This window comes from Phalacrocorax carbo, chromosome 14, assembly GCF_963921805.1.
Source record: "Phalacrocorax carbo chromosome 14, bPhaCar2.1, whole genome shotgun sequence".
Lineage (NCBI taxonomy): Eukaryota > Metazoa > Chordata > Aves > Suliformes > Phalacrocoracidae > Phalacrocorax > Phalacrocorax carbo.
In genome coordinates, this window is record NC_087526.1 from 850,418 (window position 1) to 873,266 (window position 22,849).

At 45.9% G+C, this 22,849-nt stretch overlaps 1 protein-coding gene across 11 annotated transcripts in view; it reads right to left on the reverse strand.

The window, feature by feature from the left end:
- Positions 1 to 3,892: 3,892 nt before the first annotated feature.
- The window catches only part of PEDS1 (plasmanylethanolamine desaturase 1), a 199,112-nt gene continuing 180,155 nt past the window's right edge, over positions 3,893 to 22,849 (reverse strand). For 10 of the 11 annotated variants that reach the window (XM_064465213.1, XM_064465210.1, XM_064465211.1 and 7 more), the window contains 5 exons: positions 22,311 to 22,430; positions 10,678 to 10,769; positions 9,003 to 9,147; positions 8,134 to 8,346; positions 3,893 to 4,994 (listed from right to left, as the gene is read on the reverse strand). In XM_064465213.1, coding sequence (XP_064321283.1) covers positions 4,873 to 4,994; positions 8,134 to 8,346; positions 9,003 to 9,147; positions 10,678 to 10,769; positions 22,311 to 22,430 — 692 coding nt within the window. In that variant the 3' untranslated portion in view covers positions 3,893 to 4,872. Of the gene's footprint in view, positions 4,995 to 8,133; positions 8,347 to 9,002; positions 9,148 to 10,677; positions 10,770 to 22,310; positions 22,431 to 22,687; positions 22,755 to 22,849 lie in introns of those variants that run through there. The other variant, XM_064465218.1, reaches the window with a different exon arrangement.

Below are 22,849 nucleotides of genomic sequence, written 5' to 3' on the forward strand. Positions count from 1 at the left end.
TGCAAAGCAGAATGTTTTGGAGACCCATTGAATTTTAAGCCACGTTCTTAGTTAAGCCAGCTTTAATGTCCTCAGCTTTTAGCAGCAAACAGAGTCAAGGTACCAGTTTTAGCAATTATTCTTTGAACCCTCTTTACAACAGCAACGTTGGTCTCGCTGGCTGGATTTCGTCTCACCCAGCTGTAGCGCGGCGTTTCGGCCGCGGTGAGCGGCGGCGGACGAAGCCAGCCGCGGAGCAGCTGGGTGGCACACGAGCTCAGCGCACCCGGGCAGGTGGTGGGGGAGCCCCCGCAGGAGCATCCCTGGCGCTCAGCACGGCAGGATGACGGTGGTTGGCATCAAGCAGCCAGAGTCCCTCTCGCTCCGGCAGCACAAACCTTGGGGGTCAAGGTGGGTGACTGGTTTAACCCCCTACCACCCTGAGATCCCTTTCCACGTTTTCAGCCTGCTGCTAGTCAGGCTGTAGGAGGGCTACAGACAGACAGACAGACACCACAGCTGAGCCAAAAGCTGCTAGTTTGGCCTTATCTCATATAGGCAGGTCTGCTGATGCTGGCCCTGCTGTCATGTGCAAGCAGCTGTGGGCCAGACCAGTTCTTGACCTTTTTTTTTTTTTTCTTTCCTTTTTTTCTTTTTTAATAGTGCAGAAAAACACATGCCAGAAAGACACTTCTGTCAATGCATTCATGGTCCCTAGGCTGGCTTGAAGAGCACCCCCTTTCCCTGGGAAATGCAACTGCCTCATGTTTATTCCAGCGAACGCCAGCTCTGAGAAGGGGCTCCCCTAGTTTGTCCCCGGTATTTCAGAGGCAGCAGACAGGTCAAGGCTGCAGGTGAGCAGAGAGAACACAGGTAAGTTGATCCAGCAGCAAAATCAAACAAAATTGGAGAAGTCGAGAGACATCAGAAAGATAAGCAGTTTGAAATGCATCCGTGGGACCTTCAAAACCAACACCAAACCCAACCCCAGCAGGCTGTCCTCAAGACTGGCTTAAGAAAAGGCCAAGCATGATTTTAAGGCACTTTGCAGCAATTTTCCCTCAGTTTACCACAGTGCAACGCTGCCCCTTGCCAGTGAGTCCCCAAACAGCTCTGCTTGTAGGGTCTCTGCAATGCCACGGGTACACGTACAGGAACGCCCCTGCTCCTGCTAAGTGCTCGCACCACCACGAGTTGCCGCTCGTCGGAGGGCAACTACAGACTCGGCAGAAGCTGAAGGCCTGGAAGACCTTCTCCTGAAGGACCAGAGAGCAGGAGACTAGCTGCATCTTTCTGTGGAAGAGACAGACCGAAATCAAATAGCTTTTAAAAGCATTTAGTTAAACTGAAACGCAGGCCATCTCTGTGGAGTTCAAAAGGAGTGACTTATTCTGCTTTAGCTCTAATCTGTTCCTAATCAATTTAAGACAAATTTGTCTTAATCCAGATTTACATCTGTTAAAAAGGATCCACGTAGCCTTTTGCTCCAGAATTGCCGTATTGATTTTACAGAAGCATCCACTTCTTAAAGTAGGTGGAACGGTTTCCAGAAACCGACTGAAGGCTGAAAACCAAGCCAATCCATACAGGCATTCATTAACCCTCTTCCAAGGAACAGAAAGCTTTAAGATACACCTCAGCTCACGGCAGGGAGGGGAAGATTAAGGATTAGCAAACCAAACCTCGCTCACAGGCTCTGCCCCTCGGCATTGCCTTATGAACGGGGACATTAACACGGGCCCGGGGAGATGCCAGCGGTGTTGGACACGTTGGGCCACTCCGGGGGAGAGCTGCCTCAGGGCTCGAGAACAGCACCCGGGGATTAACTGCTGTCCCAGTTTCTCATAATTAAGTAAGATTAACAGATAGATAACCCCAGCAGCCACCAGTATTAGCAGCTACCAGTATTAGCAGCTCAGATTTGTTTCTGATAAGACTATAGATCAAGCGGCTGAGAGAGGTTTGGGCAACAGCAATTGCCTTCAACAGCACTCTTGAAGTATAAATTCTAGTTACTTCTGTGCTTCAAATCCATTTGTTATATATGCTGCACCACTGCTGTTCACTTAGCATTTAAATCTGCAGTAAGAGATGAGCTCGCAGGGAACTTTGTGCCTAAGGTGGTTTTATGCAGGAGTCCTGAGCACCCACCCAGTTCTGTATTGGGCTTTGACACTGGTCTACTTAACTCAGACTGGGGTCAAGGGTGATGGAAAGGAGAAGAAAGGGATGATGGCAGGAAGGACGGACAACCAAGGACTACAAATCTATTAGATTATGGGAGTCTCAAGGAAGAAGCAGGCGTGAATTTAAGCTTCTCAAGATGGTAGAAGTACTGCAGTTCTTTGTACTCACAGCAATAGGCGTTGTTCCCTAAGCATTCCTACACCTCTAAAACTGCAGGACACTCGCACCGGAAGGGAAGAGGAAGAAGGAGAGGCATTCTTTGCTGTGGGCATGTGGCAGTTGGCACCCTCACCTCACCAGCATCCAGCACTTGTGCAGTTCAACGCCTGCCACACCTGTGATACCAAAGAAATTTAAAGTAAGTCTCAACCACAAATAGCAAATATGAACGGATCTAACTTCACTAATTCAGAGTAATGATCACCACAGTGACTTCCACGACACCAGAAGCTACCTTTCTTCCCACCCAAACTTATATTCACAACTCAGTTTTTTAACATAAAGGCGAACAATCAGTACCTGGAAATTAAAACAGGTAGAGGTAAAATGACTTCTAGGAACAACTTTGAGCCAACAGGTCTGGCACAGAATCAAACCTCTTCAGCACCCAGATCTGAGAGAAGTAGGCAATAATTAACTAAGAACTTGCCAGCTTGCAACAATCTTCCCTAACCAAGCCTGCACCTCCTGGCTGCCCCCCCGGGGCTCCGTGTTCTTATACCTGGTGTGTTCTCACACATGACCTCCTTTGCCGAGGCTTCTGATGGCATGGGTGGGAGAAAAAGGGGAAAACCTGCTCTTTTCACCAAAGACAGCATGAAATCACAACCTGTCTTCCCCAATAACAGCATTAAAGGAGTATTCCTCCCGCTTCCTCCCATTTGAACTAAATGCATTTAGAAGTATTCTTTCCTGTCAGAGCTACATGGAGACCTGATATTGACTATGACAACTGGAGTAAACAAGAGTTTCATGTAATGGTATAAAGTTCTCCAAGGGTCTGAATCATTTAAATATATTAAATATTTTCTAACAAAGGGTTCAACTGCAATTTCAGTGTGTAGAACCCAGCTCAGACACATCTGCATTCAGCCATCTTCACAGAGGGAGCTGCCAAGCCCCAACTCCTTAAGAAGTTGTGGTCTATCATATCTGATGAAGTTGAGATCAAGGTTAGTCTAAACCCATGACTCAAAACCCCCTTTATAACCATACACTTCAGGAAAAGACAGTTTGAATTCAACACAGTTTACAACTAGGGAAGGGAAAACAGTCTTAGATGTGACCCTCCGTAAGATTTCATTTAGGAAAGAATTAATCACGATCCAAACCACATTCACTTGATAAAGCGCCTGCTGGATGTTCTGGGGGCACCCCCTCCCCAGGGTAGCAGAATTACTCCTTAGCCTCCAAAGCAGAATCAGTTGCGCTTCTTGAAAAGTGCTGAAGCCTGGTGTAATAGTGTCAACCTCCTACAAAGCTGAAAACCAACTGATCACTTCAACCTAAACAAGACTTAACAGGCTGCCAGGTGCTTCAGGTGGCTGGAATAGCATAAAGCGTTTCGCAACCAGTGATCAAGTTCTTGGACTAAGTGCTGACAATGCACAAATGAAGAACAGCAACAAGACTTAACAAACTTGATTAGTATTATCCAACTGCTTTGTTATAAATATATTATATACATTCAAACATCACATTAAAATATTATTCCATTACACCAGAAGAGATTAAGGCTTTATATTATTTACAGAAACAAGCAAGCACCTTAAAAACAAACAGAAAAAAAAAGGAACAAAACACCAGTCGTTGACATTTCCCTTCTAACATTACAAGTTTGATACCTTGAGCTCTTGAATACGGCTATTTGCAATGTGTCCAATGCTAGAACTATTTTAAACATTTATTGTCAGGGTAGGAAACACTTAATAGAAGACTCATCAGTGAGCACTCCGCACGAACAAACGTGAGCATGTGTTGCACTGGGTGCCCTCCCTCTCCGCAGAGGCTCGCGACGTTGAAGGCTGACGCAGAAAAGGTTTGCTCAATTCCACGTAGAGAGTAGAACAATTTTATTTTAAGGGAAACTGAGGACACTTGAAGATTCATGGCCCACTGGTGGAGCGGGGTTCTCAAAGTCTGTTCCACATTACATCAATTAGATTTAACATGATAGCGAAGACAGAGCTGTAAGTTTACCAATCACTAAGTGCATTGAACGGTGATGACCTTATAGGCTTCTGTTCCTCTGACGCACCGTTTTCTCGCAGCATACTTGGACTCAAACATGGAGTGACAAACTGTTGTCACCGTTCTCCCTATAGGTCTTAGGCAACAAGCTGTTTTTTGAAGCGTTAAATAATGTTGATACAACACATGTTTACGACGCCACCATGTACCAATGGAGTGACTGTCCTGCCTTCTGGCTTGCCCGATAGCCTTACGAGATACAGTGATGAACTATTTTCTATGACGTAAGCAGACGTGGCTAAACGAAAAGGTGCTGAGTAAGAGTAATCATCTTCATTTCAAGTATTGTTTTAAGAATTAGTTCTTTTCATTACAGTCTGTGTTAGCACTTTTTAGTTTGTGCTTTAGAGTCTGTTATTCTTCGCAGGTCTTGAATTTGGCTGATGGCTTAATTTTTTTTTTTTTAAAAAAACCAACATTGGCAACAAATTAAGGATTGCAGAAGGCTGGCAAGTGTTATTTAATTTTCTGAGCCCATTTCATGTCATCTGCTCTCGGCTTCTGCCCAGTAACTCCTTGGATAATGTTCTCCAAACACCTCCAGAATCTTATCTTCTCTAATGGATAGTTCAGCCAGCCTAAGTGATTGCAAAGGAAAAAAAAAAAAACAGAAAAGGATTAGCTGGTCACAGCATCCAAAGTTCAATGTCTTGCAATGTTTATTTAATAACATTCTTTAAATTAAACACAAGGTAAATGTAAGGGGAGTTCAGAGGTGGACTACTCTATGGCCATGGAAAAGCTATCAGAAAAGGTACCATCAAGGTGAGTGATTTGTGTTAGAAGGAAGACACTTGCATTAGCAGCACTTTACATTTAGTACTGAAATTTAAGCAACCAAATAAAAACCTCAACCCAGCAATTTCAGCTATTTTTCCCCCAATTACTTTCCCCATCACCAAAGCCAGCTCAGCTTTTCCCTGTGCTTCTCATTAGGTAGTAAAGCAAGAAAGTAAATGCACACAATGTTGCTCTGAAATCTCAAATACGTTATCAAAGCCACAGTTTCTAGAAAAAGATAAATAATACGAAAAAAAATATCAAGATTTCTGAGAGGCCTGAACACCACTAAGGCTCAGCATACTAAACGAAGTTTTTTCTTAAGTAAAGCCTCAAGTTCAGCTAGTTCCAACAACAATTTTCATTTTTAAGGTACCTAAATGTATTATGCTCTCCCCGGGCAACATGAAAGTGTGTGTAATGGATTGCTAATGAAGCCTGTGATGGGGAAATCTTGTTGTAGTACCACGCCGTCTTTAACAGTAGCGGACACTGGACGCTTCCCAGGTGGAAATGGAGCGCTCCTAGCAGCACGCTCCCACAGCTGTGCAACTCTGCTAACAGCGCACTTCTGCTTCCCAGAAACCACAAAGGCTGTAGCAGGTTGATACGGGACAGGCTTTTACCGTTTTCTGTAAAAATGGCAGCAAGTGCCATCATGTTCTGCATGCGGGCAGCCGGAGTTTAACGCACCTTTCCCAGCCTACAGATTTAGGGTATTTTGGATGATTTGTGGAAACGGTGCGTTGTACGGACTGTGAGGCTGCAACTCACACAGGCTTAGCAGGCCTCACCCTGAATTCAGAGGGGCTTCGCGTCTTCCTTTTAGGCTAATTAATTAGAATATTAACTTGATTTTCTGACACTGCATTTTGATGCCAACCTAACTACATATAACTGACAGGAGAGTGCACAAAGAGAGTTTCAGGGGGTTTTATTACAATATATTATATAGTAACTTTAGGTCTCTGTTTTATTAAACATCGTAAAACTCGGAAAACCGAAAGAAATCAGCACCCGCAAACGGCATTTCCCTGTAGAAGTTTCCCTACAACCAGGAAGAGATGGATGTACACAGGGTTATATTAGTGGTCCCCTGCCTCCAGAACTGTCCTGTAAGCACACGTGTTATACTTCACTCTGTGTACGTTTCTGGAAAAGGGAAAAAAGCGTACGGAAACAAAACCAAAGGAGAGGCGGGAACGAAGAAGCTGTTGCCCCAACAGAAACGGGGAGCTCGCAGCAGCGGTTCACGTTAGAGGAAAGAGCTGAAGCGCAGGATAGCACGAGCGAGACCGGAGCACGGGAAAGCTGCCGCAGAGCCAGCTCTGCGGGGCCCGAGGACCATCCCACGGCGGTGACACAGCCACCAGAAGGGAAACAACCGTTCTCGCTGCTCATGTCAGACTACGTGTATAGCTGTTACGGGACAGAAATACCTAAGGGAGAGAACATTCTCTGCTGAAAAATACCATATTTCTAGAGAGCTAGATCAATCCTAATCAGACACAACTACAGCTTTATCGATCTATCGAAACGGGCGCTGTTTCAGCCACGGCCGCAGGCGGACGTGACCGTCCCCAGCTCTCCTGCGATCCCGCAGCTCCACGCGGCTCACCCTGTACTGGTGCCCTTTAGGAAGTCAGCCCATGCAACTCCCGTTAACACAGCCATTACCCCTCAAGGAATGGATGACTCCTTCCTCGTGGCTAAAAATGGCAGTCAGTCCGAAAGCTTTGCATTGGGAATGCCAGAAGGCCCTGCTACCCGACACCTTCCCTGGCAGTGATACTGCGGCGGACCTTTATGTACACGGGCCAGCTCTGAAACCGAGTACGCCCTTTGGGCTTGGCCATCTACTCTTAAGTCACTAACGAGTACATTACAATAACTGGTCCTGTTTTACTCGGTAAAGGACCCTTTTAAATAGCACACTGATCACGTATTTCTGTCGTTCTCCTCACTGCTACCCTAGATGAAAGATAATTAGGGCTGCAGAAACATTTTGCTCCACTGAAAATCCAAGTATACAATCTACCATGCTGTGTTATGTCAGACTGGTATGGTATGAACACTTACAGAAAGCACGGAGTGAACAGAAGCACATTACTTTTTTTAAAATGAGAAAAACACGCGACTAGCCCACGACTGCTAACAATGGTCAGGCTTAGACTTTCACAACATAGAAGGACTGAAAAAAAAGCTCTTAGAGTGGCAAGATTCTTGCCATCATGTGTCAAGTCAGGCTCCTTAACTGTACTGTGTTTTTACAGGACATTCTGGCCATGAGAAATAGATTAGTTTCTTGGCAGAGATTTCAAAACCAACATAAACTGTTTGTCAATGACAGAATGAAGAACCAGAGTGGTTTATTTCCAGCTGTCTGATTAACTTGATAACTTATTTGGGATTGTGCAACACTGGTGACTGAGTATACCTGCCTGTACAGTGGGCATAAAATTCAATATAGCTATAAAAGGAACTGAAAGCCAATTTTCTGCAAGCCTGTCCACTCCTCTGCCCCAAATCAGAATGAAGGAATGCTGAAAATGCAGAAGGCTTGCTTCAGAAATGAGCATTCAAGGAAAGCTGCACTTGCAGATGATACGCTCTTTTGAGGGAACAGCAGCTTTAAGACCGTAATGAACAAAATCCATTACCAGCATGAGATTACCACGATGCCATGCAATCGGATCTCAGTACCGCTGACCACCCCATCAGGCTAAAAGTTATCTTTTAGCCAATCATGAATCTTCCCCCCACATTTTTCATGCCACAGAAACAACTATAGCTTTGCTAAGAACTTGTGCAGATAAGAGCATGGTTAACTTCACCATGTAATTTTCTAGGTATTTAATAGGCTGTCACTAAATTACATCTTGCCAGGTGAATTGCACTGACTACAAGAGAGCTTGCAGTATGAACCAGAGGCAGTACCAGTTGTAATGCAGAAATACGTCTCGTGTGGAGACACGTGATGGATCCTGTGATGCTTCCGTGGCAGGATAACATGCCAGTCCTGTAGAAATACGACCCAGGGTGGAAGACCGAAGTACGTGTGCGACCACTTGTGAATCTGGTTTGTCATGGTGATGAAGATGATAAGGGCAAAGACATAACACTCCCAAGGACATGTTTCATATAATGCCTCTGCAAAACAAGATGTGTATCTTTAAATACTATTTCTGAAAAGCTAAATTTCTACTAGGAAAACGATGTCTTGCCCAGGCCGAGCTGCCTGGTGCTGCAGGAAGGAACGACGCCTCAACGGAGCTGCTTTGGCAGAAGCGCCGCAAGAGCCAGTGAGCCAAAAGCAATTCCAGAATGTCACAAGACAGGCTGGTAAGTGCCAGCGTGTGTCAACGCACCAGAAACAGGGAGTTAAACTCCGAGTTTACAATCCATAAAATTAATTTAATCCTTTAATTCTTGCACTTCTAAGTTTGCAAATAATACACTTCTACACAGCCACGAAGCCTTTTTATACTCTTTAGAACGAGTTTCCTGCTACGCAGAGTCTGGTCCCTCTTATACAAAGAACATTTACCGTAACTTCTGCTGCTTCCTTGCAAGACACTTCAGGCACAGATTCTGTTGAGCTAGAGAATCTAGCTGTCCCACTTTCTAGCTGCTCTACCTTCAAGAAAAAAATAAGCTTCCCTCCCTCCTTCCAGAAGCATCACGCTTCAGGCAGCTATTACTCGTCATCTCGCATTAATTGATTTCTCCTAGCCTCAGACAGACAAATATTCATCTAAATATAAACAAAGATGCTAAATCCACATAAGTCAGAAGTAACAGCTTACCTGGGGAAAATGAAACAAATTTGTATGCCATGTTTGCCAATGGGACTAGTGTCATAAAGCAGTTGTCTCCGTTGGTCTCTATAAAATCATGTCTGGTAATTGCTGTGGGGTCAATATGATGTTCTCTAAAGGGTCTGATGAAAGCCTGAAAAAACAAATTGGTAAACATGACACCACGGCTCAATAATGATTTTGAAGAAAAATATATTAAAAAACCCCCAAGCCTTGCATGCATTCAAATCTGATGACTGTTTAAGAGAGTTCCATAGTACCAAGCATGTAAGCAGGACTCTCAACCTTTGTGATGACAACACTTCAGATAGTTTGATTGACATTTGCAAAGCAATTCAGTTCCCAAACTTAAACCCAGTTTTTCATGGCTTTCCAGTTTTATTCTTAATTTTCACTTAGGACCTTTAGTCTGTAGGTCTCAAAAACAAAGCATCAGCATCCTAATTTCACAGACAAAAGCCTGTGAAAGTCACAAATACAAGTTACTTGCTAAGCAGCATAAATTAAAACACACTAAAAAAAAAAGAAAATTCAGCCTAACATTTTATATGAGCTGCAGCTGACAGCATTTACAGACTAAAGGCAAGTCAAATGACTACTAGACAAACCAAAGTAAGTCAAAGGGATTACACAGAAGCCTCCTCTAGGAGCAGAAATCACATCTGAATACACAATCCCAGAGGAGACAGAGCAAATGTGATAGGTAGGAGTGGGACAGTGAAACAAGTACGCTTATTTGCCTTTAACACATATATCACGTACAGTCTATGCAAAGGTGTCCTGATCCGTCTGAACTCTTGTTTATTTAGTGCAGTGCTTTTTTTTTTAAACTATGGTCCAGAGATACAGGGATTCAAGGACTAAGACTATTGAAGGTGAACAAAAATAAGCCTAAAACCAACAGTCTTAATTCTGCTGTTCTAGTTCATGTATTTCTGGATAATTACAAGGAATATCCCATATACTTTTTTATTTAATAGAGATCCTTATAATATTGCACAATGAGGAGTAATTTATGGCAGCTATGAAGAAGTTGATTTAAAAAAAAGATTATTGCTTATTATAGAAGTCAGTGCACTTTCCGCTAAGCATCTGGCATGTGTAGCTGCAGATGCCTAGTACCTCTCAAATCGAAATCTTCAGTCATCACCGTTCTAATACATCTGCATTTACAATAGGTGCCAGCAGCACAGAGAACTGGGAAGATCTCTTACTGGAGCAGTTTCGTGTTTTACGGGACAGCTTTCAGAGAGTTTAGCTACAGAAGCAATTCTCCACATCTCTCTGTTTATCAGCCTTTCCGAAGATATACGCTACTCTAGCCAGGTTTCTATGCCTGTGGCTTCACAGGCCATTCCACAGCACCTTGGGAAGGGCTGCCAACGCTGGTATTGCAAAACTGTGTGCTAACCTTAAACAAGGCGATAAAACGGACCAGTGTCACCTTGCACACATTGCCTAGGCCAAGCGTAAACACGGCGCGTTACCAGCAATGTACCGCCCCGTTTAGTGGAGGAGGGTTCTCGCCGGGGAGCTAGGTACATTGGCAAGACTGCAAGAAAGATACAGCTCATATACACTGTCCCACACAGCTGGGAATACTGCAGCTCTTTCACAAAAGCATGTCATAACTTTTTCAAGCTTAAGGATAAGAATCTCAAACCTTTCCAACTACGGGTAGCTCCACAGATCCCCAGGTATCTGCTCCCCAGTGAAATAATCCTGATAGGAAGTCAGCCGTAATAACTCCTGCAACTTGAATGAGGAGAGAGACAGTTAGATACACACAAGCGTTTTTACTGACGTAAAACAAGTATAAAATGGGAATACAAGTTTACTTTTTATCTGCCTCTAACTTAGATATTTACAACCACATGAGAGCTACCCAATCTGGTCAGGCAACTGGGAAAAAGAAGAGGTTAACGGGACACCATTTGGACAGTTACAATCGTCATTAAATCTACAGCACGATTTTGCATTTAACCCATCTTCTACAGACGGGCTTGACAAATCTTTACAACTGTGGGGCTGGGAAATAATAGTAAGTTATAAGTGAATCACTCAGATCTGCCTAGCCTCTTCTTCAGCAGCACTGAACAGACTACTTGGCTATAAAATAGCCATTAAGGCCACCCAACAGATAATGCTATCTGCAGACCCTTCCTCTTCTCCCTTGGTCCCTTATGTCTGTAAACAAGAAGCACTGAACTCCAATGACTGCAGATAAGCACTAATCAAGAAGCCGCTCCTGGGTACAGCAATACCGTTTACAAAATAAGACTGGAACATCACGCACCTTCAGAGCGTGGCACCTGCAAAGCTTCAGGCAAGGCCCCAGAAACCATGCTAACGAGCCTCTGCAAGGGGCATCACACACTCGCGGTATTTCCGTACTAGGTTAGATACGCCATTCAACGGAGGTTGGTGCAACAAGTGTCAAGATTTTTCTAGCTGCCAACCACAATAACGTTAGAACTGCAGTCAAGGAAAGGCAATTTTCAGTTCTTGCACATAAAGCCCTATTTTTGCCTTCATGTTCTGAATAATCTACCTGCCCAAGTCTCTGGCTAATCCTGACATTTAAAAGCAAGGATGTAGGAGGTTATATTTGATCAGAACAGCTGTATATTTTCCCATTAGTCATAAATCTGTCAGATGGTGTTTCACAGACCCCTATCACTCTTCACTGCAGAAGTTGTCCGACTCCCAGGTTCCCAGTCCCTTTAGTCATGAGTCTCCGACACCGTCTGAGACACCCTCCTGCACGAGCTCTACTGCCAGGCTCTTTATGCTTCTGAGGAAAAATTCAGAGAAGATTGCCAAAGAAGTTCTCATATTTTTAACAGAGAGGCTGGGGGAATGTGGCGTACAGCAGAGCAAACACAGTAATGAGCAAGATACTGCCTTGGGACCTCTACGCTTGAGGTATTTAGGACAGTCAGACCCTGCCCCTTGAAGCACAGACACACCAAGAGGTACCGGTTCAAGCCTGCACATCTTGCTCTGAGCAGGTTTCAAGACAGATTAGCCAGGCGTGGATGGAGTCTAGGCTTGCTGAAGAATGAGCCAGACTATGAATCAGGATCCTCTTTCACTGCAGCGCCGTCTCTTCAGGTTAATAAAAATATCAGAAAGCTCCTTCTGGTTTGGGCTTTTGGTTTTGTTTTTTTATCCCCGGAGATCGACCACCCGGTGAAGATGCACACAGGCATACCTGGAGATTCTCTGCGGAGCCAGTGTTCCGGCTCCGAAAGGGGGAGGCAGCGCACGCTTCTTACCTGCAGGTCTAGTCAAAAGGATTGAGCAGAAGCACGACCCAGATTTCAAAATAGCTACTGTGTACTGTGCAAGTATGATATACCTGGGAATTGATAGTGTCTGACCTCAGTGAAAATCCCGCAAAATCATGCACAAAACGCATGCCAATTAAAGTACTACATACTGTTCTTGCAGGCTATTGTTAAGTGAGTCACAGCAACAGAAATACAAAAATTATGTGTTCAAAACACACATTTCAAAGCAGCTCGGTCACCAATTCCCTACTCCCACCCGGTGCTCTGAGCATAAGGCACAGTCACTTGCTACCGGCATGGCTGGCAGGTCTCAGGGAAGCCCGTGTGTCCCTGCAAGCCACCGAAGCAGTCTCAGGGCCAGGGCAGAGCGGCCAGAACACAGCCCTTTAGTTTTCCCCGCTGATATTTACAAAACTCGGTCTGTTTACAGAAGCTGCCCATTGTAACATAGTCTTTGCACCAGACACAGCAGGGAGTTGCAAAACCAGAGGTGATGCAGGAAATGTGTTTTGCTCTGCCTGCCGCACCAACTCCTCCTCAGGCGTCTGTGAAGCTAGGAGAGTGCTCGGCTTTCTCCTCCACTAGCCGGCACCTGTTTCTCTCTGGGTCTGAAGCCTTTCTTCAAGCACAGCTTCTCATTTACAGTATTGAGGCTTTTTGTGATGGGCAGGCACCCCTCTGCCTGCAAGGATGTTAGGAAGACAACTCCAACTCACTTGTAATTCAAACCACAAATCAAATTGTTGGTATACTGGTTCATCTTGCTTTGACTCCAAGGCATCTTGTTACTCCTTCTCTCTCACAGAAACTTAAACACAATCTGAGATACGCCAGGAAACAAAACTACAAACGTGTACTTTTCCCCATAAATCACACAACTTTTATTTACGATGGTCGTGATCTGGGCTTTGCCTGATTTTTCCTATTCCAGTCAGGAAACTTAAGTCAGCTGCTTTGAGAGTCCAGTTTAATGAAGTTCTGGTAACATTAGCAGGATTGCTAAAGAGCAGGTGATTTTTACAATATGAAAGGGGAGGAGGTTGTTCTGTTACTATTGACCAAATGCTCCTCATCTTCAGGGCACAGCGGTTACCTGCAGTGCATGCAGCGCGGTGTATTTCAGATATACCCCTCCTCCTGGTTACCTTTTGCCCAGCTCATCCCTCACCTCTGCAGCCCTTCCCCATACCTTTCATTTTTAAAAAGGGAGAAGAAAGAAAATCAGGATTAGTGTGGCACCTACTACCCCAAAAGGCTTTCTTTTCCTATTACAAATCAATCCCCACTGCTGAATCCATTAGCTAGTTGGCCCAAACTCTAAAATACAGCAGGAGACACTTCATCCTTTATGTACCACCTTATTGTACTGAAGACAGCTTATTTTTCCACAAGCAGTAAATTCTGCACGCATTTTTGTTTCAGACCACACATGGAAGCTACAGTGGGACAGGGTAGAGCACAATAGCTTTTAGATCGGCACCTAGGAGCCAAAAGAGCAAACAGCCTTGATTCAGGGGGAAGATATCCAAACGACGCTTCTTTTAGCAAGAAGTAAAATACCATTCTTGCTGAGGTAATCACCCTATTAATGCGCATCGCCTCCAGCACACTGCATTATCAGAGCTTGAAATAACAGCAAGAACAACAACAAAAATAGAGGGAAAATCCTGACGGTTCAATAGATATTTTGCATGTTTCTTTGATGTCAGCTGGTAGAAAGCTAAGAGGAAGCAATGAAGGATGCCTGAAGCAGTGCATTATACTAAGGCAACCTGAAAAAACCCAACTACCAGAAATCATATTTCAGCTGTATTGCAGAAGGGCCTGCTCACTCTTCAGCAGTTGCATATGGTGAGTTGTAATGAAAGAGCAAAAACCATACCAAAGGTTATGCGTGGCTAGCATCCTAACGCTTTGCATCCTGCCCCCAGACCCGGAAGGCACATCAGACAGCAGTGAATTGAACTCAATATTCTCATATACCCCCTGTCTTTAGTTAAAGTGGGAAAATCAAGGCACAGGCGGTCAGCTACTTCCCTAAGGTGGTGTAAGATCGTGATGCTCTGTCATCAAGGTTGGGAGGGCAAGAGAAGGTTGACAGCCCTGAGCACGAATTACGAGTTAACCATAAAGTCAGAAAAAGCAGGACATCTGCATATAGGTATATATGAACTGCAAATGGTGGATTCACACACTCATTAGAAGTAAAGATTTAGAGAAATACTGCTCTGTACGCGTTCATGTTACTCCAGCCTGCTGAGTGGTGGGATGGAGGATCAGCCCATCACTGGCTTGTATCTGAAGAAGAGGTCAGTACTCGGGAAACACAGGAGGGGGAGAAGGCGTTGCGGCTAAGAAGTGAGCCGCAGAACTTGCGTAAAACCCCAGGATTTCTTCCTTTTGGAAGCAGACCGCTGAATCGGGAGAAAAGAGAAAGGCCTAGCACGCAGGGAGACCAAAGGCGTACAAACGCACTTGAGCCAGCAGCAGCTGTTTCGAGGTGAGCGAACGCAGGCCCGAGGCACACGAGGGCGGCCGCTCCTTTCCAGGCAGGCCCGCGGGTGCTGCCCTGCCCTCGGGACGCCGCCGGGGAAGCGGCGCCTCTCGCCCGAGCCGGGGCCGCGCCGGAGCAACCGCCGGCGCTCCGCGTCGCCGCCGGGCCGCGGGCTGGAAGCGTGACTGGCCCGAACGTCTGATCGGCGGCTCTGCTCCCGCTCGCGTTCTGTTCGCAAACCAGGTCACGCGTAGGGTTTGCTTCCCAGCAGAGTCCCCGCTCCTCCTCCTCCTCCTCCTCCTCCTCCTCGCTTAGGCACCAAGCTGAGGGGTCGGCCTTACCGAAGGGCTTCTCTCGTGAGCACGCCGCGTAGCACCTCCTGCAGCCCGGCTGCTCCCAGGCGCGGGCGGGCGGAAGCCAAGCGAGAGCGGGACCTTTGAGGTATGAGCTGTTCAAGAGAGAAAGCCGTTTCGCATGTTTGCAACACACAGTTGTACTTGGCCGAAGTTCTACAGAGCCAAGTGTAAGCCTGGCTTTGCATAGATGTAACTCTCAAATTGTAACCCAGAAGCCTTACGGTACAGTATATAAAGTTTCATATTTACTGTAAAAATTCAGTTAGAGTCTCTAGAGAGGAGAAGAAGCAGCATAAGAAGTTATTAAATAACTCGATGCTATTGTGTAACATCATTGGGAAGTACAGTCATTTTCAATCAGTGACTATACGAACTAGTTGAATGCTACAGCACTAAAGAGCCGTGGGAGCGGTTCATTCCACAACAGAAAAGACTGTTTTCTAAAAATCAATATGCTAAAGTAACAGTTGTTTGTTACATACATGCTTATAAAAATAAAATGCCATAGTCATCTGCATTCCACATTTAGTAGCTTTCAGTACAGAGAAGGCAGGGGTTTCATACGACAGCAAGTTATGAGGCTAAGAAAATAATCGCTGAACCTTTCCACAAGTATAAAAAGGGTAGCAGCTTAAAGGCAAAAAAGAAGAGTTAATCATTCTGGCTATTTAAAGCTGAGAAATATTCAGTCAGAACTGGACCTAACAGTGCAAGTAAGCAGAGAACACAGCTGAACCATGCAACAAAAGAAGGGCCTGGATATTATATGTATTATTATTATTACTACATATAGAAGTAATATTACATTATAACTGGGCTTCCAAGTAAGCCCCGTCTATAAAACACGCACTCCAGAGACAGGAAAGCCCATCTTAAGCCACGCAAGCCTATTTTGCACGATTGGCATGTGCTACTCATATAGCGGACATTTCTCCTCCTTCCCCCGTACACCCCAGTTACTCCCCGCTGTGGGAAAGCTGGCGTAACCCGCTGCCTCCAGCAAGGCTGCCCGAGGCGGGGCACACTGCCTCGCCTCCAGCCGCCCCAGACCTGAACGCCAGCCTCAGGGCAGAGGCCTCGCAGCTCGCCACACTGCCGCAGGCCGGAGGGAAGAGGACATCCCCAAGGGATCAGGCTACCGGCTGCCCAGGCATCGAAACGCAGCACATCCTAAAGCAAATATTTGTCTACCAGAAGCATGACTTGGCTGAAAACCACTACCTGATAAACTTAACAATAGGAACCGCCAAATTTTATTTTCATGTCTTTAATCTTAGTCTATTAGCACAAAGCAAGCTATTCCTGCTATTTCTCCAGCTGATGGAGTGCTTGCAAAGAATCACAGAATCACCGAATCGCAGGTTGGGAGGGACCTCAGGGACCATCTAGTCCAGCCTTTCTGGGAAGAGCCCAGCCTAGACAAGATGGCCCAGCACCCTGTCCAGAACCTCTTGAAGGTGCCCGACGTGGCGAGTCAACTCCTTCCCTGGGGAGATTATTCCAATGGTGACTGTCCTCACTGTGAAAAATTTCCCTCTGGTGTCCAACCGGAATCTCCCCAAGAGCAACTTGTGTCCATCCCCCTTGTCCTCTCCATGGGACTCTGTGTAAAAAGGGAGTCTCCGTCTTCTTTGTAGCTGCCCCTGTAAGTACGGACAAAATCCCGACAACTTTACTTAAGCCTCAGGTTCTTAACCAAAAAGTACCATTGTGTGTACTTCTTTTCCCCAAAAATGCATTACTAGAAGAAGCAATCAAGCCACCCCAGGAGAAAATTATTAAAGGTCAGAGAACAATGGATACTAAATGAAAACAAGAGCAAATTTTCCCTCACTTAAATAAAACCCAATGCCCAGTACTTCGTCAGCATGACTAATCAAACCAATCCTCTGGTTTCATCCGTTTAGAAGGCTCCCAGGGCTCAGGCAGGGCGAGCTCAGCTCCGGAGCAGGGGCAGCTTTGCGCACGCCGGCTGGCGCGCAGAGGGGACCGGACGCCTGAACGCCTGCCCGGCGCGGGGCGTAAGCAGCCGCAACGCCGGCTTTGTTCAGTGCCTGCCCTCTCACCAAAGCTAATCGCTGTCACCACTCGCCACAGCCGACTCCATCAGGGCAGCACTCCGGCGTGGGCTGGTGTTTTGAAGTGCAAGAGGCACTGTTCTGAGGGAATTGGGGCCACTGAGACCTACGGCTCTTAAATTCCCGCGCCAGTCCCCTGCAGCTTTAAGAGAACCCCGACAAGTCGGAAAGCACACAGAGCTTTCTCTGCCCCTGTCCCTCCGCTGGCGGGGAAGCAGACGGGGCCATGCCACCAGCTCCCCCACCGCCCGGGCCGGCAGTCTCCGGCAGGGAGGACGGATCATCTCCCCCCATCAGGGTGCAGCCTTCATCCACCCTGCCCAAGAACAGCTGCTAGCACACCTGGGAAGTTCGACCCCTAGCCCAAGTTACACGAAGAACAGATAACTGGTGTCACCATCACCTGCCCGAGCGCAAACCAGCAATTAGACTCCAGAATTCCGCTTTCAAGACCAACAGCCTCCAGAATCCTTTGGTGCAGGAGGGGCCTGGAGCTCCGAAGTCAACGCACACAACCACTGCAAAACGGATCAACAGATGATGTAATGCAAACTGTGTCAGTGCAACGCAAGTGTGCGCTAACGACAGTGCAACAAAACGCAGAATCAAAGTTTTGCCTATTTAATCACAGCTTGCGGAGTCTCTGCCTTTCAGAGGCGATGCAGTTTAGAACGGGAAACACAAAGTTACCTACAGCGATGGAGTAACTGCTAGTTATTTCAGATGGGGTGAGACAGCAGGTGACAAAGATTTGGCTTATTGGGACCAACACTGAAGTAAAGAATAATTTTCCTTTGTTAACTGAGGCTTCCCTGGCGTAATGACTTTTTAAATCAAAATTTCAAGTGGAAACTCATTTTCCCATACGAAATAAATCCAAAGTGAAGTGACACTGCTACAATTCTGCCCCTTGCTGTAAGGCAGCAGGACTCCGAGGCGGCCGATCCAGGTGCACGGCACTCCATTTCATAAAGAGTTCATGTCTCCAGAGTACTTTTACTCCAGTGTGTGCCAGAGCTTTTGTACGTATTACACACTCATCCCTTGGCTCTGCATTGCAGCTAACCCAGCGCAGCTCTGCAGAGCTACTCCAGCTTGAAACATAAGGGGTTTGGGCCCTGATCACATCAAGTTTCTATTCTGAAAGTGAACTAAGTGGTTTCTTCCTGCATGCTCTGTCCGGCCAACCCTCGACATTTGCAATAAGGAAACGTGTACCTCAAACAGGTTTAAAAAAATTAGTTCCCCATCCCTCAAGTCAGCAATGATTGATCGCATCTTGTGTTGCGTCACAAGATGCCTCTGAAGATGCCTGCCCTACGTGGGGCTGCTCTTAGGCATATACACTAGTCACAACACAAGCGTAACTATTCTTTTTTAAGGCTGCAATAAACAGCACCTATTAAGAACAAATGTGGCTGCAGATAAAATTCAAATGTCAGAAACAAGTCAACCAATTTGGAAAAAAGGTTTTAAAACCCTGTGAGAAGATATGAGGGAGGGAGGGAACAATGAAAACCAGAACCCACAGCGTAACTTGCCAAACTTTTTATCTAGGTACTATTAATACACCACCCATATATAACTCATGTATATGGAATAATGTGCTGGATACCACAAACTCACCTGAAGGTGTAAAGAGCTTTCAAGCCTGACCTTCAGTGTTTTGGTGAGGCTTTCCTGCTCATCACACAAGTAACAGCTATGCCAGCCTTGTCCCCAGCACTGCTGAGCTTCTACCGCACTGGCAGAGGCTGCTCGGGGTCTGCGGTACCGCTAGGACGGTTCAGCCGTGGCTGAAAAAACCAGGGTATTAGCCTCCATCGCACCCAGCCGTCCTAACCAAGCCTGCCCTGGAGTTAACCGTGAGCGTGCAAATAAAATACCAGACTCGAATCTACAGTTGTCAGCTTGCAAGAAAAGGAAAACCTTCCTAGCTCCTCAGCAGCTGAAGACACTCAGAATAGGGCATGAATGGATTTAACACAGAAACAACAAAAAATCCATCCCCTGCCTACTTTTTTTTTTTTTTTTAAACATTGAGGAGGGGAAGGGAATTGTCTCCTGTCTCTGCTAAATGAGCCTGGAAGACAAGAGACTCACACGGGTTCCTCTTCCTTTCTGGCAAGATCACCTTTAGTCAGCAGAAAACACCCCAGCTCAAAAGCCATCCTCTAACACCGCCGCGAAGCTCCGGCCTGCCCTCCCGCACCGCCAGTGCCCGCACGGCAAGCGCCGGCACGCCACGCGAGCGCGTTTCTTCGCAGACTGCCTGCTCACACCACACGCGGAAGCGAGTGCTTTCGCACTGCCAGCCAGAGGAGGATCGGACTGGTTTTGCCCCAAGAACTTCTAGATTAAGATATTTACAGTATTACCCGTGTTACAATGTGTGCTTTTGCAGATATGAAAAAAGAAGATATAACACAGCCTTTAATTATAGATATAGGGTTTAGGCTAGGTGAAATGATGCAGAAGGTTCAAACTATCCCCCCCCCCGCCCCATTTCTTAGAAGAAAATGTATATCCACGTAAGAGCACACAGGGGTCCCAACAGTGCATCTCAATGAACAGGTCTGCGCAGCAGATCAGATCCAGCCCATTGGACCATTCATAGATTTCAGATTTCCAAAGGCCTGACGTGAACTTGACCTAGAGCTAGGTCTTTATTAGCAGAATGTTTATTTTGTGATCTCAGCTCAAAGGTCAATATTCTAATCTAAGCTTCAGGAAAGCTTTCAATGGGAACGTGTCTGACGACGTCCGTGACTCACTATTCCCCATCTTAGCCGCTGCGTTGCGTACAGTACTTAGGAATCAGGACGTTTATGGAGGCGAGTTTCACAAAACTTAATAAAACCTAATCGTCACTGGGAATTACAGACATCACTCATACTTTTCCTGGAGAAACAACGTATTGAAGGAAGGCAGCAAAACAAGATAGTGTGCAGCGCTTATTATTTTATTGCACTTATTTTTGTAAACACTATCAGTTATTTCCACACTACTTTATTTACACAGAATCCAGATTCTGCTACTTTAATCATTCACTACTACTTAAATAATATTATCAGTGAATTGGCTGCTTTATCAGTTACACTGGTAACCAGGATATCAGAGAACTCAAGCTTTTATCAATATTAACTTTGAGATGAAAGCCAGTTGCAAACAGATTGCACTACAGGTTAACCATCACTACTGATTCTCTTGCCTACATCTGTCCTCACCATTACGGAGCAGCTGTCGTGCCACGTTCCTCTCCGTTCCTCCCAACACCTCCACCTCATCAGCTGAGGCAAGACTGTATCGGGCCAGGCGCGCTGGCGTGATTCACAGCAGGAAGACAGCGCCTCGCCTCAGCCCCAGCCCAAAGCCATAACCTTTATACAGACATCGGGAATCGCCACTCCTGACTCAGCTTTGGCAAGAATTCATAGCATCGATCACATCTCGCTTTTTGAGCCTGCTGTTTGGGGTTTTTGGGGTTTTTTTTGGGGGGAGGGAGGGGGTTTGTTTGATTTCTTGTGGTTTTTTTGGGTTGTTTTTTAATCATTAGCAATATGCAACAGTGACTACAAACAAGTGCCGTTCTCTTCTAAAGCACACACCACCTCACACAGTTTATAGAAAAGTTACTTTTTATTATAAAGCACAGAAGCTGAACACCTGAAGCTAGCTTATATGGCGTCCTACGGGACACCGCCATATGTTCTTTCAGTTAACGAGGCCATTCATAAGAAAACACAAACATTTATACACACCCAACGCAAGAAGTTACTATTGCCTTCAGTGTGCATCGCAAGTGCAGTAGACGGCCGGTGAAACGCTTGGTTACTGTTCTCCCTCCCTCCCTCACCCCACATTAGAAGTTTACCAGAAAATCAGGCAAGGCATGCACTGCAGAGCCAACTCCTCTCATTTCTAAATTCAACCCTCTCTCCTTTCCCACATCCCCTCCCGTACATCCGTGGCCATACAGCCAACGGTCACGTTCGCTGCCCAGATAACGCCGACAGACCGACTCAGGCAGAGACGCCGCCTGCCCCGGCTCCGGCTGCTCCCCTGCCCTCTCCTCCGCCCGTTCTCAGGGAACTTTCTGTGCGACGGCACGTCAGAACTGCAGCACAAAGCTCACGCACACACCGATACTTTCTGCCCCGAGTGTTAAGCAACATTCAAGCCGTGCACAGGTTTAGGCTTTGAACGATATGATGAACGTTATGGAGCCTCTTTTCACACCCAGCTTATTCCGAGACAAGTTTTCCTTCAGCCAACTCCATGCAATTCCCGGTTCCATCAGTAAAGCTGCAGCAAACTAGAATCCTTTACTAATTCTTCCTCTCCTTCATGGAAAAGGTGAACTCACGAACTCGCACTGCATCTAGACCAGCTAGCTCTGCCCTGCCAAGATCCAGCCCATTAAAATAGCTATACACATCTCAGGCAGAAGATATGAGACTGAGCTTGCTTGCCTACGCTTCCAATCAAGCGAAGTAATAAGAGACCAAGAGTTGCATTTATTACCACAATAAAGCTGCAAATTTTCTTACACTGCTGGAAAAAAGTCATCATTCAGGATAAAGGCCAAACTTCACATCCTGACATGAAAGTATAGCACTCCAAAATACTCAGGTTTTAGTTATCAGTCCCCAGAAAACAAGCCAGTTTGATGCTCAAAACACCTTTTATTAGACTTCTCTTGGGCTTTGGCTTTCTGAAAAGTTCTTGTAAATATTTTTGTCAATCAATGTATTTTGTTTCCAACTCGGACCGTGCTGACAGCTATTTCCCCTCTCAACAGTCCTCACGCTGGCGATGACTACGTGGGAACACCAAACTTAAACAGCTACGTTAAAAACTTCACCTCTGAGATACCGAGAAGCTGCCGAAATGAAAGACAGAAAGCAGGAACCATCTTTGCAGATGGTCTTCGTTTCAGAGGCACTACAATTGCACAGGCACAAACATCCCCCTCCCCTTCCAACAGTAAGTCAAGCCTAGAAGATCACGCATTTGTTTCCAGCATTACAACAGACAGTCTTGCCTTGTTCGCGGCAGGAGCAGCTCCTACTTACATATCCCGATGATAACAGAGGGCGTGTGTTCCAGTCGCAAGTAGAAGAGAAGATTGTAAAAATTGAAACAGATCAGAGAGAAGCATAAGATGACAGAGATCCATTCTTGTAGTCTCTTTCCTGTTGGAAAAAAAGGGAAAAAAGGATGTTTTACTTTTATCTGAGAGGACATTTTGAAGTCTGAAATAATACAGACAGACTATTCGGCTGCCTGGATGACTCACTCCATTTGTCTGACAGGGAACTGGAACAGAAACTTATTTATCCATGGGAGGTGTGAAGATTTTGTTAAATGACATTCCTCTTCCCCAAGCCACTACTAACTCCTTCCCTCTGCCCTTGCTCAAACAGCAGGGACAACTCAGACATCATCTCACGTTGTCCTAGTTTCCTTCTCCCTGTGGCTGCTGGCATAACGTTCCTCTGCATCACGTCTTTCTTCAAATCTGCATTTCATTCAATATTCAGTGTTGCTGGCAGGGCTGAATCTGGGAACGAATTTCTGGCCTCAGATGCCCTGTACTTAAATCACCTGAGGA